Source organism: Impatiens glandulifera, chromosome 8, assembly GCF_907164915.1.
Source record: "Impatiens glandulifera chromosome 8, dImpGla2.1, whole genome shotgun sequence".
Classification (NCBI taxonomy): Eukaryota; Viridiplantae; Streptophyta; class Magnoliopsida; order Ericales; family Balsaminaceae; genus Impatiens; species Impatiens glandulifera.
The window spans coordinates 6,378,151-6,403,262 of record NC_061869.1 but is presented as its reverse complement, the minus strand read 5'-3'; the positions used below and the strand labels follow the sequence as shown (position 1 = coordinate 6,403,262).

Genomic DNA, 25,112 nt, shown 5'->3' with positions numbered 1-25,112 from the left:
TCCATAAAATGGTTAACTAGAAGTATAATAGAATAGTATCTTACTATTTTTTTTATAAAATATATATAAGCCGTGAAAGGGTAATAAGAATCTCCTTGCCTCTCACTTGCGTATGAGAGATTTAAAAAAAAATATTAATTTTTTTTTTATATATATTAATTTTTTTTTAACTAAAAACCAAGTTAGAAAAATATGTCTATGTCCGAGACAAAAATCTCCGCAACATGATAATTTTTACGAAATAAAAAAACTAAATATTTTTTCTCTTAAACGTGGTCATGTTCGAGATAAAAATCTTATAAATATGACAAATTTTTCATTTTTTTTCTCTCCCGAATATGGTTATATTGGGGACAAAAATCTCCCGAACATAATTATTTTTTCGATTTTTTTTCTATCTTCTGCACATTACACATATAACACGTCGGATTCGTGTCCTTATTTTTGTCATAATTTTGTTGTCCGAATCATTTATTTATATATATATATATATAACATGAAAGATGATACTAGCTCTTCTTTTACTTGCTCATATATATTTAAATATAAATATATTTATGTATAATTAATATAGAATTGGGAACATACAAATATTTTAAAATAAATTTATAGATAATTTTTCATTCAAGTAAAAGTAATAAAACCTAAAAGAACACTAAATAATTAAATCAAGAGCTTTGATATCTAATATTCTTGTTAAAAAAAATTAAATGTATAATTGACTTATTTGAAAATAATGCATATTATTAAATTTGTTAATATATTTATTTAAAATATATTTTAAAACATTCATTTAAATTAATATTTAATAAAATATTTATTTATTATTATTATTTTTTTTCCCGATTGTTTCCAAATTATGGAAAGGCTATTAATGGAAGAAATAATTTAAAACAAAATTAGTTAAAGGACTCAATCTAAAAACATCACATAAATTATTAGCCAATTTACAAATTTAATCTTTTCATTTTCAGTATCACTACTCCGACGAAGAACAACCAGTTGCAGGTTTTCAAATTCATCGGTGGAGGGAAATTAGGTCATCTTTCTTTTACAGAGCTTAACACTAAACGAAGAAGACGACTCACTTCAATCCAAGTTCAAAGCAAATCGTAAACGAAATGGTAGGTTTCATTCTTTCGCCGCACAAAGTCTCCGTTTGTGTCCTCCTCCAGATGTACGCACCTCCCGCTCAATCATCTGTTCCCTTTCCATTCTCCTCCGTCTCCAACCACAATCGTCTCGGCTTGTTTCTATTGTCACTCATCAAGGTTTCTCCATTTTCCTTTCTAATTAGTCTAATAACTTACTAGTACGAAATAATCTCCATGTTTTTTCATATTCGCAGTCGCGCGATGGTGTTTTCGAGCCGAGGTTAGAGGAACTTATTGCACAATTGAAGGAAATTGGAGGTCATCTTAATGACTGGTTTTGTGAAAATTTAACGCGGAGGCTTTTGTCATTTTCGTCTCCTGATGACTTGTTTAACTTCTTCAGTGATATGTTAGGTTAGTTTGTTACTTCATTACACTCTATGATTGTCCTTCTTTGGTTACTTTTTGTTAATTATTTTTTGTCATTAGATTTCCTTGGAGGAACAGAATCAAGTGTGGATGATGATCAAATTATATTGGATCCTAATTGTGAACTTGGATTATTTCTTCGGCGTTGCATACTTGAATTTAATAAGTTGTCGTTTGAGGTACATTAATATCTTACTGTTTGCTTTTAGTTTGTAGTTTTTTATTTTTTTTTTTGATTCAGATGGCGTTGAATGTTGTTGTTTTAGGGTTTATGGCAAATCTTGAACTCTTGAATCTCAACTTAGTAATTAGCTCTCAAACTATTAGATCAAAGATTTAAAGGTTCTGACTACTGATTTGATCATTGTAGCTTCTAAATATGCTGAAATAGTTTCGGTATGAATTGTTTTATAATGTAATTGAGTGTTTATTCACAACAGTTTGCATCTCCAAAAGTTTCATTTTCTCCCTTGAATAGATATGCCTTCCTAATATGTTTTTGGATTGCAGGGTGTGTGCCATCTTATAACAACTATTACAACGTATTGTAAAGATGCACTTTCCGAGTGTGAGTTATATGAGTCCCCCCGATTACAGGATTCTCGTATGGATCAAGATCTATCATCAGGATATGAGAACATGGACTTGGAGAAATTTTCTTTTGGAGAAGTTACTGCAGAAATTGAAGAAAGAAAAAAATCCAATGAAAGAGGGCTATTCCATAGTCATGCGCCTAAAGCACTTGGAGGATGCCTTGAAGGTAATGTTGCTTGGGGGATTTTCACTCTTATATTGCTGGAATTGATACTTCTAAATAGTGGCATAGCACTTGAGGATGCATTGAATTTTTTCAGTGGAGCAACTAGAGAGTGAAAACATATAGTTTCATATCCCAAGGTATTGTTTTTCCTTAACAAGATAGGTTATTTATACATACCACCTATGATCTACATCCATATGTGGAGTCAATGTCAAACCTTGTTTCTACTCATATTTTAATAGTCCCCTCAAAGTAGAGCATATATACCTATCATGCTCAGTTTGTTACACAACAAAGAGAATAAAACTGAGATGGTGGCTAAGTATGGATATGAGGATGCTGCTTCACATATGGTATAATTTATTGACAAACTTGACAGTCTATCACAATATGCTTCACCATGTTATCATGGACCCGATTTAGTCTAATGTGGATGGCAGCTTGAATCACAAAACACATAATCATAAGATTTATCATGTAGAACCCAACTTAAAGAACATTGTCTTTAACAAGCAGTCAGCTAATCGTGTGGGATATGGTATGGCTCTATACTTTCTTAAGAACTGGACCAAGATAGGATATTAAAAGTTAGTTCTCTGTGTGACCTAATTGCCACCAAGATATGTACCATCCTAGTAATAGATCAAGTTTGTCATTGACAAAGCTGACATTAGAAAAAGCCCTCAACTTACAAAGAAAATTCATGATGTATGCCTAATGGCAAAGTTCACATTCATTCTAAAGAGCTAATAATAGATGTACTGGAACATCTTTTTAAAAATGGGGTTTGATTGGAATATCAGATGATATTTGATTTAGGGTTTCCATATGTTTATTATATGTATCCTATAAATGTTGGCATCGAGTTATCATTATAATAAAGTATTTTTTTTTATCAATAATATAATTCTTTGCAGTTCTACACGATTTTTTGAAAAGTTATAAGATATGCTTCAATTGGGATTCAAACTAGTGTCAGAGATCAATATTTTTATCTAAATTATATTACAGATGTAGCTTATGATCTAAGGCTGTCTTCCGAGATTCCACTGGTAGCTGCTGGGCTAAGGAGGATATTCATCATGATCATATTTCTCACTCAAGAATAAGAGAAAGGGGATTGATTGTGGGCTAATTTTCTCATATTTTTTATTGGTTAAAACCATATGAATACATGAAAAATTAAATATACAACACATTGCTAAGAGTGAAATAAGTCAACTTGTGGTACATGACAAGAGTTAACCTGTTGGGCTTGCCTATAGTTCTTGTGGTACATCCCAAGAGATAACTTGTGGGACTAGCCTATATTGTTATTTCCACCCTCACCTACAGTTTTTGCCTGGTTTCATCATATTTTCCTACACTTAGTTGATAATTGATTGTGTTATTTGGTTCCTTATTATTTCATTGGTTTGCCTTTATCTTTTCAATTCATCACAAATTGTATCTGGGGTTCCTTATGTCTGTCCTCTTACTCCCGTTTCTTTAGATGTAAGTGATTCCTTTTGCTGGCTAGTCCAGTTTGTGCCTTTATGTATTGTGCGTGTGTCTGTCTGGTTCTATATTTTTTTGTTGGTTCCTAAAGAATGATTGCTGATGGTTCTTGCTAAGCAACTTTTGTGTTTGTCAATGGTTTAAAATGATCAACACTTATTAGTGTCTTCCTGTTTATTGTAATGCTGTGTGGTGGGGGTTGTTTGTTTTGAGTTTTTAAGGGTTCTGATTTAAACCATTACCCGTGCCCCTTTGGTTAAGAAAAACTAGATTAATTGAAGAACCCGGATTCCTTGGTTATTCGGCCTTCATTACTAATGACCAAAATTTAATTTGATTTTTCTGGATGTCGTTTGAGGGCGATTTTGTATCTGCCAACATCTCTCTCAAGCATTGCCTAGGGATACCATGAAATTGCAGGGTGTTTGTTATTATTTGGAGAATTCCAAATAACCCCAAAACCTTTCCCAAACAAGGCGTTGGGCTTTTTCCTTTACCTGCTCTGCCTTCAAGAGCAGTTCTCCATGGATGTAAATGTTGCTATATGAGGATTTGGTTTGATGTTTGATTTCTTACTTATCTTTGTATAGATCCAAATGAGTCTACCATTTTGGTTTCTTTAATACTATTAGTATTAGTTTGTTGTGGTAGTCTCAAGATGAGATCATTTAGTTGATCCTGCTCTAGCTCAATTAGATGACACATTCTTAGTTATCTTTGACAGATAGAAGTGATTTAAAACCCTTTAAGGTCTCCTCTGACTTAAAAGTGAAACACAACCATAAACATACCGAAGATCCTTTAGATGCTATATCAAAGTGTATGGGCTCTAGTGGATACCATTTACGCACAACCTTGCAGATACAAGGATACTTACGCGAGCAAGCTGACGCTATTGAAAAGTAAGTTCTACTTTTAATTTGGTTGCGTAATTTTCATTTTTAAGATTTAGTATATCAGCTGCTTTCAATGTGTTTCTGGTACAGGAATGGTCGTTCCTTTCCTTTGGAAGAGTTTGAATCCATCTTGACCCAGTTGCAAAAGTTGGCCCCCGAGCTACATCGGGTATGTTATTATTGTCTATGCTAGCTGGTGTTCCTCACTCTTGTTGTTTTGTGCACACTAATAAGAGCTTCATTTTTTTGAACACCATTTCTTGGTTTCTGTAATGGACCAGGTTCACTTCTTGCGGTACTTGAATAGCCTTTATAATGATGACTATCCATCTGCCTTGGAGAATCTTCATCGCTACTTTGATTACAGGTGAGTTCCTGGCTGAAATTTGTGTCTGTGTGTAGCCAGTTGTCTGAAATGCAGAGTTTGTATAATTATAAAAAAGGTACATTTTTAATGAAAGGACTATAAGTCACTTTTCTCAAAAAAAAGAAAAAAGAAAAAAAGGGTACATGTACAAAAACAGACATGGTTTCTACTTCAGTAATTATGCGGTCAATTTTACTTGGGCTAGATGATTGAAAGAGAATTATGAGGTCAATAGTACTCAGCAGAGATGAATTGAAGAGAATTATGTAAAATATAGGAGAAAAAGGAGAATTACTTTTTAAGTAGTCGAATCCTAAATTTGTATCCTAAATCTCTGCTTTCAATTACATGTACATGTCTATCATACTATATCACATTGTTAATTTGTTTTACCGCTTGAACATCTGAGCTTTAAAACATATACACTAACATGGAACTCTTGGACTTAAAGTGCAGGGACCGAAGGACTAGATGTCCCACTTTTGTCTGGAACTGATCTTGGAAAATATGAAATCGCTTTATTGTTTTTGGGAATGATGCATTTCCACTTTGGTCACCCTAGGCAATCTTTGGAGGTACTATAATCCGCTTTGTATCCATTTTTTGTTATCAACTTGGTCTAATTATCATTTTTCATTTAAAAGGGGTATCCAATTGCATTCTGAAATCTTGATTGCTATTTCTTGGTTACTGTTATGCAGGTATTAACTGAAGCAGTCCGTGTTTGTCAACATGTAAGTGTTCAACAATTTAGAATGGTTGAATTTGGATATGTCACTCTTCCTTTCTTTAACTAGTTCAGCTTGCATAGCATAAAATGCTCCACTTATTGCTTGAAGGCTATGTACTTACAACTTTTGTTAAGTTTCTTACTATTCCTGAAATTTGTTTTCACATTTGATCTGGTTGTCTATGTCATTGATCCTTCACGCACTCTTCTTATAATAGTTGATGATACCATGATTAATCACTGCACTAGATAAATCTACTTAGAATAAGTTTTTATTGTGTATATAAAGTGTGGATGGGCCGGTGGAGACTCATAGCTCAGTGGTAGAGCGTAGAAACTCATGTCCTATAGGTCATGGGTTCGAGACTTCACACCCGGACCATTTTACGAAAAAGAAAGTGTGGATGGGCTGGCATAATGTATCAAATGTTTTTAACTTAAAAAGCTATACATACATTTAATACTATTTTAAATATATTTGATTATCCTTTATTTTGAATCTTCCATTCTATATATTTACACATAATTTTATACTTATATATTTTCAATGTGTACGAGTCTATATCATTGAGCTTATTCTAAAACTTCTATTCCGTGTTGGATATGACTGCCACGGTTTTTTTTACTAAATAATAGTCCTTTATCCGAAGTGAATTTAAGAAACCTTAGGATTCTGTAGGTGTAGGTTGCCTCCATATGTTCTTTAGTGTGCATATACTATCAGACAGAGCTCAACACAAAACATATGCAGGGTCTTGTACGAGCCAAGAGGATTAGTTGCCTAACTAATCTTCCTTTGTGTACTAGTAGACTATTTACATCAGCTCCAAGCTTTTTGTTGCAATCCATAGGTGTATATGACAAAAGCATTTTTCTTAATTCCAAGAATTTTTTCTTTTGGATTGGAAACTTTGGAACCTTTTATTTATATCAAAATATACTTACGAAGTCCTATTTTATAGATTGATATTAACCCTAGATCCTTTCCCTAAGAAATAAGTCAATACTTTATACTCGAGCTCCATCCTATACCATTTACTCTACAACATGCATACCAACATGCCAATATCATTTTGGAGATCCAGGATATACTTACGTTCAAATATAAAATCCCTTATATTTTGCACCTTTTCGTCCCTGTTGTTGGATGTTGGACTTCTGTTTTTGGTGACTATTAGGGCGTCAATGAAGATTGGTTGGGGGATGGATTTTCCTCGTCACCGGGTCATTGTTCTTCACCTTCCTTTTTGGCTGTATTTCTTTTGCTTATGTGCCTACTTTGTTGGTATTTGTCTCGTTTCCTTTTTCCTGAGGCATTTTTTCACTATTTATTTTTTGCATTGGGGGATTTGTGTTCGGATATTGTCCCACTGTTTGTCTTTGTGATAGAGTGTCTGTCCAACACCTTATTCACAAAATTGAGATCCTCTTGACCGAATGATAAATGAAAAGTTACACCTTTAAAAAAAATCATATCAGATCAACCCATGATTGGGGATTTGAAAAAAAAAATCGTATCAGATCTACCCATGATTGGGATTTTTAATTTGCAGCCATATATTAATTAAACCCCACACACTATAACCCCATAATTCTATTGTGGGGATCCAAGTCTCATGCACAATTGAGTCATAACAATCCACCACACTCTATGACCAAATGTCCATGTGCCTGTCTGTGTTATCGCCTCCTAGTCCCCGGGAGAACAATGCAATTATGGCGTCACCAGCCGCACAACACAATTTCACCCGCAAGCTAAGTAGCACCGATACTCCAAATCTTATTTATGGAGTATCGGATACGGAAAAAGAGGTCATTGACTTTTTGTAAGGTTGACCAATCCGTTACGGGCTTTGATACGTTTTGGGTGAATTTTCAAAAAATAAAAATTTTAAGATCAAAATGAAAATAAATAAAATTTTGATCTTAAAATAAATTAGGACTTATATTATATTAGGAAAATAAATTATTCCCCTAATCTAATATTTCCTTTTGCCTGATGCCTCCCATTTCTTCTACTGCCATAAAATACTTTCATTTACTGACTTACATTTTCCCTTTTTTTATTGTCTTCGTCTTTTTCCCAACTGTTCAACCTCCGGTCCTCCACAGCCGCCTTCCAACTGTTCAACCTCCGCCGCCACCGCCCAACTGTTTTATCTTTATTTATTTTAATATTAAATTTATATATAGAATATTTTTATAATTTTAATAATGTGCGTATCATATCCTATATTCTCTAAATTTTCTGCATCGCCGTATCCGTATCGTATTTGATACGATAGCTGTATCCGCATTCGTGCAACATAGCCCGCAAGACACAACGGATTGACTCTAATACCAACTGTAATAACCTTTAGGAGAACCACACCTTAAAAGCTAGTGGTTAAGGTTAGAGAGTCTAACTGTTATTAAACCCACAGTAAAACCTCATAATTTCATTTTGAAATACAGGTCTCATTCTTTAACCAATTGAGTCATAACAATATGGTAGTATATTATCCATTCAAAGGGTTTCATGATGGCTAGCTGGACTTTTCATTATAGCTAAGTTTCTCTAAGTGCTAGTTTGATTCAGCTTATTCTCCATGAATAAGCTGCGCAATTGCGAATAAACTGCTATAATAGCTTGAGTGAATAAGCTGAATTTCTAGCAAATTGTTTTTTCAATCGGAGCGATTAGCGAATAAACTGGAGCGAATAAGCTGATGACAAAACTATATGTTCCTGTTCTCTAGAATATTTACTCAATTGATACCTTTCTACTGGCAGCTGCTGCATTCCATGTGCACCTGCATGATAATTATACTTATTCTGTATTCTATTTGTTTCTTGCATTTTATATATCTTAAATATTATATGTTCTTAAGAAATTTACAGCGGAGTGCTAATAAGTTGCTAAGAACTGTTTTATCATAACGTTGTTCTCTGCTTTTTTGTGTTATCCTTTTTGGCTGACTATTGAGGGATTTTACCTTTCTGCCTTTTGATGTTCAGCATGGTGATGATACCTGTTTGGCTTATACGCTAGCGGCCATTTGTAACCTTTTGGCTGAATTTGGAATCTCTGACACATCTGGAATTCTTGGATCATCATATTCGCCTGTAATTAATCTAGGTTCTCATCTGGCCGTTCAGCAAAAATTGTTGGTGCTTTTGAGACAATCAATAAATAGAGCAGGAAATCTGAAGTTAACGCGGCTAGTGGCCTGCAATCATACTGCTATGGCAAAATTTGAATTAATGGTAAGCTTTTAATGTGTCATGCTCTGTGGTTGCGAGTTGGCTTTAAATAATTACTATTGTAATGATTCATTTTCTCAAATTTGTTCACTATCTGAACAGATACTGTTCTAATGACTGAATTGTTTACTTAATTAAAATATGTTCTCAAAACAACATTTTAGAGATAGGCTTGAAATTATGTGATGATCATGCTCTCATGTTTGGTAATACTATATCTTTTTCTTCCCTCTCAATAAGTAGTGAATTCGTAGTATGTAAAGTACAATTTTCTATACAACCTTATTCCTAGTATCTACTTGAAGCTGTTGGCAGCAAGCTAATTTTATGCTGGTTTCTGGATATTTTATAGCTAATTTTCATGTAGAATGTGAGTAGAGTGTAAATAGAAGGATAAGAGAGAGGAGAAATGGAAAAAACATCGACAGCATGCATATAACCTTCAAAGATGGAGATTACGCGTCATAACAAAGATCAACACAACTTCTCAAACCATAGAAAGCCCAAAAAAGGAGTACTTTCTTCTGATAGATTAATGGCATATAGATTTTACTCTCATGTACAATAGAGACCTTGGCAACCTTATCCACAATGATAACTTTTTTAAAAGGGGGAAACACGCCAAATAGGAGTCGAACCCTTGACCTCCACTCAAGAAACAAATACTCTAAAATAGTCTAACCTTATCCACTGAGCTACACTACTTGGGCACGCCGATAACTTTAAATTGGCAAAGATTAACAATTATCAAGATGAGAGGTTGGAATGGATTGTTCAGAAGCTCTCGTATGACCAGTTCAAGGGAACGTCATGATTTCCTCAAGGGGACATTATAAGAGAGTTTTTGGGTTTCCTAATAAATGTGAAAATATTCACTTTATGGGAGGTAATGAATGTGCCATTTTTCTCACTTAAACCAACAACATGGACCTGCTTTAAATCTGTAATGACTGGGAGGTAAAATAGGAAGGAACGTTAAAATATTTTTTCAATTGCAAGCTTAGGTGTCGTCGTGAGGATGTCACATTAGATAGTTCTTTCAATTGATGAATGTTTTATAGATTAAAAGAAGCGGTTGACAATTGATGATGTCTAAATTGGAGAATATTCTATGTCGGAATATTCAATGACTTCAAAACATTTTGAATACAAATCTAGTAGAGCATGGAATGTAGATTGAGGTTTCCATTTTCTTTTCCTTTTACTGATGATGTCAGGCCCTTGCCCTCTTTCAATATGATTATGCAACATGGACTTGTAAATGTTACGTCTCTTGAATAAAGTTGATGCTTAAGGTTATTTTGTTTATGTAGTTATCGAAGTTTTTGTTTTCTCACCTTTTCCTCCAAATTTGCAGCATGTCCAAAGACCTTTACTCTCTTTTGGTCCAAAATACTCCTTGAAATGCAAAACATGCCCCATAAATGTTTGCAAGGTATTACTATTCAATTCTATATCATCCATTTTGCATTAAACAACTTAACTAATTTTGGTAGTGTTATGGTTCTTTAATCATTTATTTTCTTTCTACATTGCAGGAACTGCGACAAACCCATCATCTGATGAGTGACTTTAGCGGAGAAAATTCTGGAATGATAAACGATGTTTCTTCTAGTACCTATTGGTTAAAAAAATATCGAAAGCCTTTTGATTCACTAATTTCCACCCAAGAAAATGAATCAGAGATGAAACTAGATGCTTTCAATTTCTCTATCCCACAAGATTCTCTACCTAAGTCAGTGCTGCAAGTAGTTGGTTCTTCGTACCTAGTTCGAGCAACAGCATGGGAAATATATGGAAGGTAGTAACTGTTGCCTTACCATGTGGATTAAACTTTTCTCCTGTAATAAAATATGAGAGTGGATAAAGTAATATTGTATATGGTACTGATCTTCCGAGTCATATCAGCTTATGTATATGTTTGTCTTTCCCTCCATATAGTGCTCCTTTAGCTCGAATAAATGCGCTGGTCCATACAACATGCTTTGCTGATTCATCAAGGTAATTAGGATCTTAAAATTTTATGCAGCTTCCTTTGTCCACTGCTCTAATTTGAGTGCTATCTCCTGTAGCCCTTTGATTTGTACAACTTATTTAATTGCACCTTTTTATTATTATTCCTCCGTTTATTGGCCTAAACAGCACTGCTGATGCAGCATCAGCATATGCAAAGCTTGTTCAACATCTTTCCATTTTTAAAGGTTACAAAGGTCAGCTAAATTACATTTCTACTATTGTCCAATTTTGTTCCATTGATGATGTTTAATGTCTCAAACAAATCTTTACTGTCCCATTTTTGAGTTACTATGTATGTGTTCCTGTTTCAGAGAATGAACATGTGACATGTCTTGAACTGAAGGCCTCTTAAATGATCACATTTTAAAGTAAATTAGCTCGACAAAAATATCAAATGTTGATTCCAAGCACTAAATTTTACCTACAAATTTATAGATATGACATTTGCTCATTAAATCTATCCCATTTACACTTCAAAAGGACTTACTAGATAGTATGCCTGAGCATTTTTTAAATTTATTAATCTATCTCAATACTAGGTTTATAGAATTTGTACTCACATATGTCATGGTATGGGACATAGAATGATTAGAAATGCCTTTAAATATTCTTTCCCAGCTTCAAAAGTGTATTAGTAGGCTTTGGCAAAAGCTTATGTTTCATCGTGTTGCCTATTTATGGCATGCTAGGTCTTGTTGTTCATGACTTGTCTACCAGCAATGCCTTGCTAAATTTAAGGTTATATGCTATGAACTTAGGATTTCTATATTTGTAGTGTCCCATTGTAATAGTTCATCAATTTCAAATATATAAAAGTTTCCCTCTCTTCAAAATTCTCCTATAAATATTATAATATCAGCTAGTATTTGTAATGGTTGGACTGTTACCTTTAAAATTCTCCTACGAAGGCATTCTGTGTTCTCTAACTTCTCTTATTCATTCACATTTGGTTATCTATAACAGCAAAATGTTGGGTTCTTTCAACACTCCATATTATCTCTTCTTCACCGTGAGATGTGACCATAGCTATGTTTATTGTTATGTATCCACATGTGCAGAAGCACTTGCTGCTCTAAGAATTGCTGAAGAGAAGTTTTTGTCAGTCTCTAAGTCTCGAATTTTGCTGCTCAAATTGCAGTTGCTTCATGAACAAGCTTTACACAGGTATTGCTAATAATTTGACATCTTTTTGTTACAATTCTGAAAAGTAACTGGTTTTCGAGTTTGATGTTTGGCAGAGGGCATCTAAAATTAGCTCAACAGTTATGTGACGAACTTGGAGTTCTGGCTTCTTCGGTGAATGGTGTTGACATGGAACTGAAGGTGGAAGCTAGGATTCGCTATTCTCGGACATTGCTTGCTGCTAACCAGTTTGGCCAGGTTTTATTCCTAATTTTTGTTTGAACTTACAAGTTGAAGATGGTATTCAACAATAACCTGTCTACATTGTATACCATAGAATTTCGAATTCTCATAATGGACAATGGTATGATAAAATTTCTGTTGACTCTAATAATCTTAATGCCTTTTGATGCAAGGATGCATCATATATATAATAGAGTTCTATTTAGCCATTTTTCAAAATGTCATTCAGTTTAGGCCTTGAATGTTGCAGCATATACGCACTTTTTCAGTACATAGATATTCCAATGCTTTGATCGAAATAACCGTTTTCCGGTTCATTCCTATTCTACTCTTTGCAGGCTGCTTCTACAGCACATTCTCTCTTCTGCATGTGTTACAAATTCAATATGCAGGTCGAAAATGCCAGGGTTCTTTTGTTGCTAGCAGAGATCCACAAGGTATGACTAGATTTTGCACTAGGATATTTTAGTTGGCTTTAACAAGGGAAATAAGTTGAAACTAAAAGGGTATTTGATTTACTTGTGAGTGCTAGTAATTTTATGATATTGAAGATGATGTCCAGAATGCTTGAGTTTCACAAGATTTTGAGTGCTTGAACCTCACAAAAAATTTGAACTATATTGATGTTTTGTAAGATAAATCTGTTGTGCCAGCTTGTTTAGAAACAAAATCCACAAATCTGTAATTGTTTTGCTTGTTATTAAGCATATAATTATTTTCTAGAATTCTTGATTTGTAGGGATTTAAGTATTTTTGTAGTTATAATAATATTTTATGGCTTCCATCCAATGAACATCCTGAAGATTTTATAAAAATGTGAAAAACAATTTTCTGGAAATGACCTTTATGCTCAAAATCGAGAGTTTAAGGATCAAATCTGTGACTGGTGAAGTAAGTGGTGCTGAGACGAGGCTGACCAAAGTAGTTGTACACCTAGAACAAACAAATCTTTTGAATGGTTGCAATATACTAAGGTTGACAACAGTAACAAACAAGGTGGTTGATGGAGGCAGTTGAAAACCTAGCTTCAAGATACAGAAACAACTAGATAGAAATGAATAAAATCAGGACCACTGAACCATGAATTAGAAATTGTTGGAATTCAATGAAGAGAAATATTTGTAGTATTATTTTCATCCACATCGTCTCTTAAATCTCTCCTAATGTATTGAATGCTTATCTATGGAATAAAATCAGGGATACGATTTAGCATAGATTGATATTTTCCACAGAAATAAATGCAACAAAAACCCACCATGGACGACATTGGTGCCAAAAAAGGCGATATGAAAAACCTTGACTGTGATACCATGTTTAAATATAAAACATCTTGCTTACAATGAGAGATTACTTAAGTCAATCTTATCTTACTTTCATAATCGATTTATAATTCTGTTCTAGAGTTATTCTCTAGAAATGGGCTATAAGTTGGTAGTGTAATGCCATTGAAAATATCTTCATTTTAATTTGACTCCCATTATGATGATCTCACTGTTTATTTTCCATTTAAATTGTGAAGGAGACCTTCATTAAGAAGTCTGTTATTTCTTTTTTAAACTAGATATTCTTGTCAAAGAGAAGATGTTGGAGTAATATATATTTTACTTATTTATATAGTAAGATATTGCTATTATGCAACCTCATTTTTTATTTTGTATTATTTATTATCAGAGATCAGGAAGAGCTGTTCTAGGAATTCCCTATGCTTTGGCCAGCCTCACATTTTCCCAGTCACTTAACCTGGATCTACTTAAAGTCTCTGCTAAGCTCACACTGGCTGAGTTGTTGCTCTTGCTTGGACCAAACCATTCAAAACGGGCTTCAAATATAATACATAGTGCTCTTCCTGTTATCCTAGGTCATGGAGGTTTAGAGCTTCGATCTAGGGCTTTTATTGCAGAATCAAAATGCTACCTTTCAGACCCAGGGTTTTCAGGTATTTCATTCTTTCATTTATATATATATATATTTTTCTATAGTTATAATTTGTCACATATGGAGTAAGTCTTAAAAAGTGAGGTAAGCATAATTATATGAAAATAGCCAAAAAGTACAGGAGCATATTTATGCATTTTCCCAATGGTGTTCTCTAATGTTTGGACCAGATTGGCTATTTGTATTTTTTTTTAAGTTCAAGTTTGTATATGTTGAATGTATTTTATGCTTGTGTAATATGATAAATATCACATTCTGTCTCTTGTTCCATATACTTTTTGTTTTCTACGAAAGTCTGTCTCCTTTTCCTTGTACAAGTTGACATTTTTCATAAAAACTGTGATATTGTTGTGAGAAAGGTTATGATAAGAATACTATGTTTAATTTGCTTGCAGTTATTGATGATCCTGAGATGGTTCTGGATCCCCTAAGACAAGCAGCCGAAGAACTAGAGTTCTTAGAGGTTAGCCAACTTAATGATCTTAATTTTGCCTTCTGGCACTGTTATATATTCTCAAGAGTTGGTTACCTTTTTTTTGAAAAAAAGTTAAAACTTTTTATTCAAATTGAGAGTGGAATGCAAGAAACGTTCCTAAACAGTTTGTAGAAAAGAAAAGGGTGAAGAAAGAAAAAAAAACAAAAATACAATAAATTTAGAGCTCAAGATAGTCCCATCCGGTGCACATCCCCTTCTTTGTGATTGTTGTGAAAGTTTGAAAAAGAAAACCTTTAATCTTATCGGCCCCAAAACTCTTTCCTTCAAAAATTCTCCTATTTCGTTCTTTCCATAATATCCACCACAGATGCACTTCCATTCATTGACATTTAAAACTCTTATGTTTTCTTATTTATTGTTTTGTTTTTTACTTCCCTTTTGTAACGTTTGAACGCATCTTGCGTTCTTTTTAATAAAAGTTAGACATTTTTTTAAAACAAATAACCCCTGTTCCCAAAAGTTCCTAATGTTAATAGGAGCATGTTTGTTTAGGTTTTGTGAGATTCTATATATTTGCCATTGAAATCTCTTTTTGCCCAGAACCAGTGTAAATTTGACCATTTTGCAGCCATGTCTGTCTTTCAATTTTATGCCTATCCTACAAAACTGCTTAAATTGAGAAGTGACAATATAAAACTCTTATTAATCCCGGGTCACAATTATGTGCAAATGTTCCTAACTAATTTTGGAAGTAGAGTTTACTAATAGTCATGCCTAGGTCTCAGGTTCCATTCCCACTAAGAACTATCTGATTTAAATGGGGTCATGATAGTGGGGGTTCGTGCTAGCCTTCTCGGGGAATAAATCCGATAAAAATAAACAGAAATAAAAAGCGTAATGTATTTGACTTTACATATTGTTGAGATGATAAATAAGATATTTTCCTTGTACAAACAACAGTATCATGAATTAGCAGCAGAAGCTTACTACTTGATGGCAAATATATATGACAAGTTGAAATTATTTGAGGCAAGAGAAGAAGCTGCTTCTTCATTCAGAAACCACATTATGGCTCTTCAAACTGACCATAAACAAAGCATATAGAATACTTTTTTATTTTTATTTTTTGTAAGTACTTTGTCACTTTTTGGATTGTGAGTAATATTTTTTTATAATTAAATATAATATGATATATTAATAACATTGTTTGTATGTACAAATTTAATTTCTATTATGAAGAGAGGCTTGAGCTAAAGGTATATACGGAAATTCTAATGGATTATCCTTTTCTTTTCTTTTTTTCAAATATGATTTATGATTCTCTATAATATTTTGTCACCAAAATTTTGAGAAAGCTTTTTGAGAATATTTTAAACAACTACTATTATTCTAATTCTCTAACCATTATCTCAAATATTGTTTTAAGTTTTAACACCATGGTTATTTTTGTGACTCTTATCTTCACTTATTAGAAGGGAGAAATTCCTATTTAATTTTCATTTTTCAATGAATTGATGGGTTCAGATAACTTGAAAATGTTCATGAAACTCTAAATAAATAATTGTTTTATTATGATTATATATAATATATAATTATATATATATATATTTAGAAAAGTAAATTATAGTATTTTTATTAAAATTGTTTCAAATCAACAAAGAATTTGACTACAGAAGAATTTAAAGTCTTCTGCCTAACAAGCCGTGCTTATATTGTATTTATTTTTCGTATAACTTCTTCGAGCGCATAACGATACAGTTTTATTAATTAAAACATCAATTCCACCGATTTTGTCTTCATAAACTAATTACATAATTATTTATATAAAAAAAGTATGAAAAATAGAGGAATTTAAAGTTATACAAACGCACGAGAAGGCAAGGGCACATCGTGGTTTTACCTAGTCGTGTCGTGTTTGGACACGCCTCATGCCTAACGAGCCGTGTTTATACTGTCTCTATTTTTCGTATAACTCCATCAAGCACAATATAACGCATAACCAGGGGCGGATAGAGCTAGGGGCTGAGGAAGGCTTAAGCCCACTCCTAGCTCATTTATAATTTTTTTTATTTACATTCAATTTAAAGAAGGCTGTTAGAGTAGAGGTTTTTAAGTATTGTTGGAGAGAGAAGAAAAGAAAGAAAACAGAAAGTTATATATATATATATATATTTATTTATTGATTTTAATGATTATTAGGATTTTAATTATATTTTAGAATTTGTTTGATATGAATTTTAGTATTTTTACAATTTATGAATATTTTTAATTTTTAATTTTTTTTTATATTTAAATTATATTTTATAATAAATAATTATTTTATTTAAATAATTAATATTAAAGTAGTATATTCTAATTTTCAAAAATAATACTAATATTATTATTATTTATATAATAACTAATTATTTAATTTTTTTTTTAAATGATATCTTATGATTCTTTTTTAGTTACCTATTATTATGAAGTAGTATATAAATGTTTCTCTTTTGGAATAGATTTAAGTTAAGATTGAGAAGAGTTTAACAAAACAAAATAAATATATATTTTTTTATAGTAGAAAAAGGGACATGGGTCCTTAATTTTTTTTTTATTCATTATTTTCTTTTATAAATCTAAAAATGTTAAATCTATGTTATCCCTAGTTACACTTATAATTTTCTCATTATTTTATTTAATTTATCAAAAAAAAATTTAAAATTTATTTTAATTTTTTTTCAAGCCCACTCTAACCGGATTTCCTGGGTCCGTCCCTGCGCATAACGGTACAATTTGATTAGTTAAAACATCAATTCAACCGATTTTATCTTCATAAACTAATTACAAAATTATTTATATAAAATGAATGAAAATAATGAGGGTGATAGATTTCAAAGTACATAATGATATCATGACTTAAAAAAAAATTCTTATAATATGAAGTTTTTTAAAAAATGATTGACATTTTAAAGGTTATGTTTTTTTATTCTGTTGGTCGGTTATTGTACCATTAAACTAAGTCAATTTGCAAGTTATTTTTTGGTAGATTCTTAGACTGAGTTGGTTTACTAATGGTCTTAGTTGTAACAAGTAATCACTTTAATTTAATTTCATTGTCAGTTATATATATATTTAATTGGGTTAATATGTTTAGTGTTAACAATAGAGTCTCCCACTTGTAAAACCTAGTTAATATTAATAAAACATGACAGCAAATATGCTTAACTGGTGTGATGCTTTTATTTGTAATGAATGATTTTGTCTTAACGCATTGGAAGCTAGTTGTTCTCTTTTTTTTTTTTTTTTTTTTTTTTAAGTTTTTATTTTTATTTTTATATCTCACTTGTATTTATAAATTCATAGCTTTAACTATAAGTTATTTATTGATAAAAGTGTATTATTTCAAAAATAAATAATAACTTTCTAATTATATTAAAAATCTTTTTATCTTATATATAATTGATAATAACTTAACATAATAAATGGTGTAATTAATTGTTTAAGTCACATCAGATATAGAACGACATTGAACACCATGCCAATCTCTTCTTATTTTACAGTTTTGTTCATAGTGGGATGTAAGAAAATTAAATCGATATACATAGTGCCGACCCTGAGTTTTGGGTTGTCCTAGCCCTCGATAGAAAAAAAAAATATTTTTTTGGTCATAGGACTAGTTTAAAAAACTAATAAAAAAATGATTTTTAGTGGAATTTGAACACATAACCAAATACAAAATTTGAGATTTTATCTTTAATCACTAAGTTACAATAACTTTTATTTAAAAGTACAATAAATTTAATTAAATATCTAACTAATTTTAATAAATGGGTTGCCCTAAGAGTGAGCTGCCATAGCCCAGGAGCTTGTCGGGCTTACCCTAGGGCCGGCCCTGACCATACTTAATATTATGAGATGGTAAAACATTAATGGTTTTCATGTAGACATTGTTATAGCTTGTATGTTGAATTGTTCTGTACAATTTCCGTTGAGAGAAGTTGTTGGAATTCAAATTTCCTTTTAAAATCTTGTTTTATTAGTTGAAGTGTTATTTATGGTGAGATTTTAACTGAGACGTATGTATGCAAAATGTTGTATTATAATTAGTCAGATATGCCTTATGGAGGTTGAATTAGCATCTCACCTTCTTCTGCATTGTCGTGGGATGACGACTAACGAGTACTTGAAGTCTTCTTTGAAACATGACTGAAATTCAATGGGTGATGTCTGAGTCTCTCGGTAGTTGTTGGGATGTCTGAATCGAGGCAGTAAGATATGGCGGGTCTAAATTGTTGAGTTACTATAACTATTATCTTTTGGTAAATTATTTAGCTTTAAAGAAATCCTTGTATTTTTAGTGATTGTATTATCGATGCGTATAATCCATAATGTCATAATTATTACATTATCTAAGATTCACTCCTAAAAAGCCCGTGGAGCCTTTCTTAAAGATCTTCGAATTGTTGTGTCATTGTTTACTATTTTTTTCTCTCTTATGGTCTTTTAATTTTTTTTATTTTTCTAATGTAATGTTTTGTTCGTTTTTTATTATAAATAATTTTAAAAAGAAAATAAAAAATATTCATAAATTTGTATATATTTTTTTTCAAATCCAAATTGAAATTGGAACTTGATCTCAATAGGTCTAATAATATAACATTTATAAGTATCAAGTTGCAACATTTATAAGTATCAAGTTGTTGCAATTTCTTTAAATTATAGTTTCTTAATCTCTATATATACATGTTTCTAATCACTTTATAATTGGCCCTAAGCTAATAATCCCTCTTCTTAACCATATATAATTTATCTGCTGAATTAGAATGAATACTACACATTTATTTACAATTTCAATCCCAAATAATAGCATTTTTCAACATAATATCGGTCCCAATTTATCCTTTTGTACCTCATCTTTCTCGATCAAAGGTTTGTTTTATTAGTTAATTTCCCTCATTTAGATTAAATTAGGAAAAGGGAATCATATATCTACGCTCATTTCTTAATTCTTTACCACCTTAGACGAAGTGGAGATATAACCGTCGCTAATGAAATAATGCCGTCGGTATTTCACATTAGCGACAGTAGAGTACCGTCGCTGAAACTAAAGTTGTTTGAGCTTCCAAATCAAAACTAACAATATATAAACAAAATTGACACAAAATCCATTCAAATATTGCACTGAAGTGTGTTTGTTTCATGTCAGGTAAACTTGTTTTATCAGATTCACTACGTCAAGATGTTGAATCTTTTCCAAATATCCATACATCTATACAGGTATTATATATAGATATATAAACAAACTTTATAAAAGGGTATATACCTTGTGGTGGTTTATGGATATAAAACTAAATATGCAGGGAATTGATGAGTGGAAAGAACGAATTAGAAAATTGTTCAACAAGATTGAGATTTCGGTTTCGCCTTACGATACTGCTTGGGTAGCAATGGTTCCTTCTCCATATTCGTCTCATCTCCCGTGTTTTCCTTCATGCATAGATTGGTTAGTTGATAATCAACTTATTGATGGTTCATGGGGTCCTAATCATAATGGTCATGTGCTTATTAAAGAGGCTTTATCATCAACCTTAGCATGTGTGCTTGCACTAAAACAATGGGGAATTGGTCAAGAACATGTAAATAAAGGTATATATAATCAATCATAAGTTGGGGACTCTTTTGATAAATATATACTTAAAGCCATAAATATTGAGTCTATGATGGTCTAATCACAATTCCTATCAGTGTATGGACATGGAATTAGCAAATTAATAGAACAACTTAATTAATTTCGATAATAAATATATATTAAAAATCTCTTCTTCATCAACCTTTTCACATCAATAGACAAAAGTTTGTGACTTTTTTCAGAATCTTCATTGTGATATCTCATCTAGCAACACTTCCTTTATTCAACAAAACCAAAAAAACATATCTTAATGAGATTCAATAGTTTAATTCTCGTCTCAATCATTCTATAAATCCTTCCAATGTTGTGAATCTTGTGAAGGATCTCATGTTTCGCTTTTCTTTTACTTTTTCTTAAACTAGATTTAATATAAAAACCTTGTTTAAAAAAAATATTCTCCATGTTTGATTATTATCCTTTACAGGTCTACAATTTATTGAGTCAAACATAACCTCAGCTATTGATGAGAATTTGAGTTCTCCTATTGGGTTTGAAATAATATTCCCCCATATGATAAGATCTGGTGAAGAACTAGGACTCAATGTTCCTATTTCCCCAAAGTTTTTGGATGTTATGGTTAGCAAGAGAGAGTTGGAGCTCAAAAGGTACTATTATTCCAAAAGGATTATCATTTTCTTCATGATAATTGTGAGACATTTTTCTAGATGATGTTACACAATTACTAAATTTTTTATAACTAATTTCGATTATCTCAATATTGTTTTAACATCATTGTTATTTTTGTTACTTCCCATGTCTTCAATTTCCTTTCCTTAGGTGTTTATCAGAAGGGAGAAGTTCCTATTTAGCTTTTATTTCTGAAGGAATAAATAGGAGTTCAAATGACTGGAAACTGGTTATGAAACACCAAAGGAAGAATGGGTCATTGTTCAACTCTCCATCCACCACAGCAGCAGCCTTCATGCATCTTAAGGATACTGGTTGTCTTAATTACCTTCGTTCAGTAACAGAGAAGTTTGGAAGCTCTGGTACTTACTTTTCCTTCAATCATTAGTCGTAGATTATATCGATTTTATATATCCACCTAACAATCAGTTTAATTTGGTAGTCCCAGTTGCATATCCTCTGGATATATATGTCCGTCTCTCTATGGTTGATCATCTTATAAGACTTGGAATTGAACGTCATTTTGCTGAAGAAATTAGGAGTGTTTTGGATGAAACTTATAGATATTGGTTGCTGAATGATGAACAAATATTTCATGACATTGCAACAAGATCCATAGCATTCAGATTGTTGCGTCTTAATGGATACATTGTTTCTTCAGGTTAGTGTCGCTAAGATATTATGTATGTTGAAGTTTCTGTTGGTAACACCAGATTTTTTTTTGTAGTGAAATGACTATAGTATTGTTGTTATTGCTGTGTAGAGGCTTTCGTAATTAAACTAAAAAAATTCTGCAGATCGGTTAACTCTAGTTTCAATTGAAGATGATTTCATTTTCCTTGAACATCACCCAAAGACAATTGATGATGCTCTTGAATTATACAAGGCTTTGCAGTATACTCAAGAAAATCATCATTTGTGGTCTTCTGAGTTCCTCAAGGAGAAGCTTTCAAGTTGTATGATCAACAACAATGGTCTTGACAACTATATCACCCATTCCATGGTAAAAATTGGTTTATTTGGGTGAAATGATTCAAATATCTTTACCATTTAAAATTTTAAAAATTGGTATTTTCAGGTAGATGATGCTTTGAAGTTTCCATTCCATGTAGATGTAGGACGCATGGCTAATAGGAGAAACATTGAGAAGTACATGGTAAATCACTCAATGCTTCTAAAAGCTTCATACAGGTAAACTAATATTGTTATTTTGGTGCCAATTAATATCATTCCTTTTTTCATATTGAATATTCCTAGCCATGGTTGTTCTTTTGTTGAACCAGTTCTTCAAATATCGGTAATGAAGATTTCCTGAAGGTGGCTGTGGAAGATTTCAACACTTGTCAATATATTTATCGTGAAGAACTTGAAAAACTCAAGAGGTAAGATGATATCATCCTTTTAACTGCTTGAGGGTGTGTTGTTCTATATGAAACATGTGTTATTTTCACTCTCAGGTGGACCTTACAATATAAGTTGGATAAGCTAAAATTTGCGAGGCATAGAACAGAGTACCATTACTTTTCAGCTGCAGTGGCATTTCCTTCTCCCGATCTTTCTCATGCTCGCATTTCTTGGGCCAAAAGTGCTGTGCTCGCCACTATGTTTGATGACTTCTATGATGTAGGAGGCTCTGAAGAAGAATTGAAGAATCTTACACAACTGGTTGAAAAGTATTACTTTTCCTTTTTTCTAATATAAAACTATTGCAAGAATACACATTAATTATGATGCAATAACTTATATACAGATGGGATGTAGATCTAGTAACTGATCATTGTATCTCTGAGAATGTTCAGATATTATTTTCAGTACTCCATAACACAGTTAATGATATTGGAAGTAATGCATTTGAGTTCCAGGGAAGGTCAGTTACCAGTCACATAATTGAATTGGTAAGCTTTTTGAGTTCTTGTTTTCTGATTGGAATTCATAAGAAAAGTCTTTCCAAAGATCGTTTCTGACCTGGGTGAAGTCAAGTTTTGGATGAAATTAACTGTCATTTCTTTGATTCCACACACGACAGTGGTTGGATTTTCTTAATTCTATGCTGCAAGAAGCAATATGGAGGAGAAGTAAATCAGTACCAACAATGGATGATTACATCTCTAATTCCTTTGTGTCATTTGCATTGGGAGCAATTGTTCTACCTGCTCTCCATTTTGTGGGTCCTAAGTTGTCAGATGAAGCTGTTCACAGTTGTGAAATGCAAACTCTTTACAAACTTATGAGCACTTGTGGCCGTCTCCTGAACGATATAAAGGGATTCGAGGTAAATAATATATAGTAGAGACTGTATTTATGTACTAATATTAACTTACAATCATATCATAACCCTGTGTTACTAATATTTACATCCTTAACACATTGAAATGGATCAAACATGTAAATGAAATGATACTTGTTGTAAATGTGATTGTGACAGAGAGAATCAAAGGAAGGCAAACTGAATGCAGTATCACTCTACATGGCTGAAAGAAACGGAGAGGCTACAGAAGAAGAGGCGATAGAGAATCTGATGGGGATTGTATTACAACAGAGGAGGGAGATTTTGGGATTAGTTTTGCAGCAGGAGGAAGGAGACTTAATTCCTAGAGCCATTAAAGAAGTATTCTGGAAAATGGTTCAGGTTTTGCATATCTTTTATGCTAAAGATGATGGGTTCACATCCAATGCCATGGTTAATGCAGTGAACTCAATCATATATCAACCAATTTCCCTTCCTCAAATAAAATGATGTTAAATAGGAAATTGGGTAAGTTACATAATATGATAAACTTTAGGGTTAAATCAACAAAATACTCTTTGCTTTGTGGTTTATTGCTCAAATATTCTCAACAATCTATGGCATGTACTTTTCTGTTGTTACTATTTCTGCAGTATCAATCAATTAGCTATAGTTTCATTGATCTATGAATTAAAGGCATAATTAGTGAATAAGTTATCAAACTGTATACCGCAACAGTTCCAAGTTGTTTCCATAAGACCTTTTTTGAAAGAATTAAGAGAAATTAGCTTGCAAAATCCATCCCTTGAATGACGATTTGATTCAACATCTTATTCTCCCCAAGGCAAGTAGTATTCAAATTTGTGTGGATCAGCTTTCTCTTCTCACTTTCCATCTGCACCCCTTCTCCTAGTGCCTGAATGAAAACCATGAGAATTAATGGAATAGTTTTGAAGAACAAAACTTGAATTGGATGAAAATCCTAGACTGTGCCATACATGATTACATGTGGGTAATCCATAAAGAACAATACTATTTGAAAGAGTTGTTAATACAAAGGAAACTCACAATAGAAACTCACAATATTAGTTAACCAAACTTAAGAATTAGAATTTGACTCTCAATCATCGAAGTCACAACAAATGCAATAATGAAAAAAAAAATAGAAATTAAAAAAAAAAAAATTAGTGATGTTAAGTTTTAACTATTTTTCTTACTATTTCACAAAATAATTGATTAATGAAATTTATTGTAAATTCATACAAAATAATAAAAAAAATTGGCAAACTAGAATAGATATAAATTATTAAAATTGGAGACTCAAATCACAAAATTATCCATGTTTCATTACATAACTAAATGAGTTCTCCTTGGTGCAATTTTTTAGTATAAGATTTTATATAATTTAACTCATTAATTATTATTGTTGAATAATTTAAATTAGTTTTTTTCTGTTAAAGAGAAACTGGAAAGATATACATTTTTTTTTTCATAGTATATTTTGTTTGATGCAGTATTTATTTAGTTGGATTCAATTTTTTATATTAAATTTTTGTAATTCGAATAATTCTCCAATCTTTGATAGATTATTTGTTGCACATATCCTTTCATTGTGTTGGTAGTGATTTCTTGAGTCTGTGTTTGTTCCTTTTTTTAGTAGCAAAGAGATGAAGTTACATGATTTGAAGTTGTTTTTAATTTTTCAATAAAGAGTCGCTGAATACGGTCTTTCAATCTGAGGTTCTCTTACATGTATCTTTCCATTATTTTTACGGGTTTCTCACTTTTTTTATTCATATATGTAGATGGTCAGTTATCACTTTGC

At 32.0% G+C, this 25,112-nt stretch overlaps 2 protein-coding genes across 2 annotated transcripts; both read left to right on the top strand.

Annotated features, from left to right (window-relative positions):
• The first annotated feature begins 1,019 nt into the window (after positions 1-1,019).
• Positions 1,020-15,974, top strand: LOC124911987 (anaphase-promoting complex subunit 5). Its single transcript, XM_047452536.1, has 20 exons — positions 1,020-1,271; positions 1,349-1,508; positions 1,584-1,702; positions 2,034-2,283; positions 4,505-4,682; positions 4,767-4,845; positions 4,958-5,043; positions 5,495-5,618; positions 5,745-5,777; positions 8,771-9,019; positions 10,374-10,451; positions 10,555-10,817; positions 10,958-11,017; positions 11,159-11,226; positions 12,091-12,196; positions 12,271-12,412; positions 12,736-12,834; positions 14,069-14,333; positions 14,728-14,795; positions 15,729-15,974. Exons 1-20 carry the CDS (start codon positions 1,122-1,124, stop codon positions 15,870-15,872), a joined length of 2,721 nt encoding a protein of 906 aa, XP_047308492.1. The 5' UTR covers positions 1,020-1,121; the 3' UTR covers positions 15,873-15,974.
• A 4,120-nt stretch (positions 15,975-20,094) lies between these two features.
• LOC124912817 (ent-kaurene synthase, chloroplastic-like) lies at positions 20,095-24,000 on the top strand. Its single transcript, XM_047453462.1, has 11 exons — positions 20,095-20,390; positions 20,858-21,038; positions 21,178-21,422; positions 21,503-21,721; positions 21,858-22,063; positions 22,139-22,251; positions 22,344-22,442; positions 22,518-22,752; positions 22,860-22,955; positions 23,087-23,332; positions 23,486-24,000. The coding sequence occupies exons 1-11, from the start codon at positions 20,099-20,101 to the stop codon at positions 23,795-23,797; spliced, it is 2,244 nt and encodes a 747-aa protein (XP_047309418.1). The 5' UTR covers positions 20,095-20,098; the 3' UTR covers positions 23,798-24,000.
• The last annotated feature ends 1,112 nt before the right edge of the window (positions 24,001-25,112 follow it).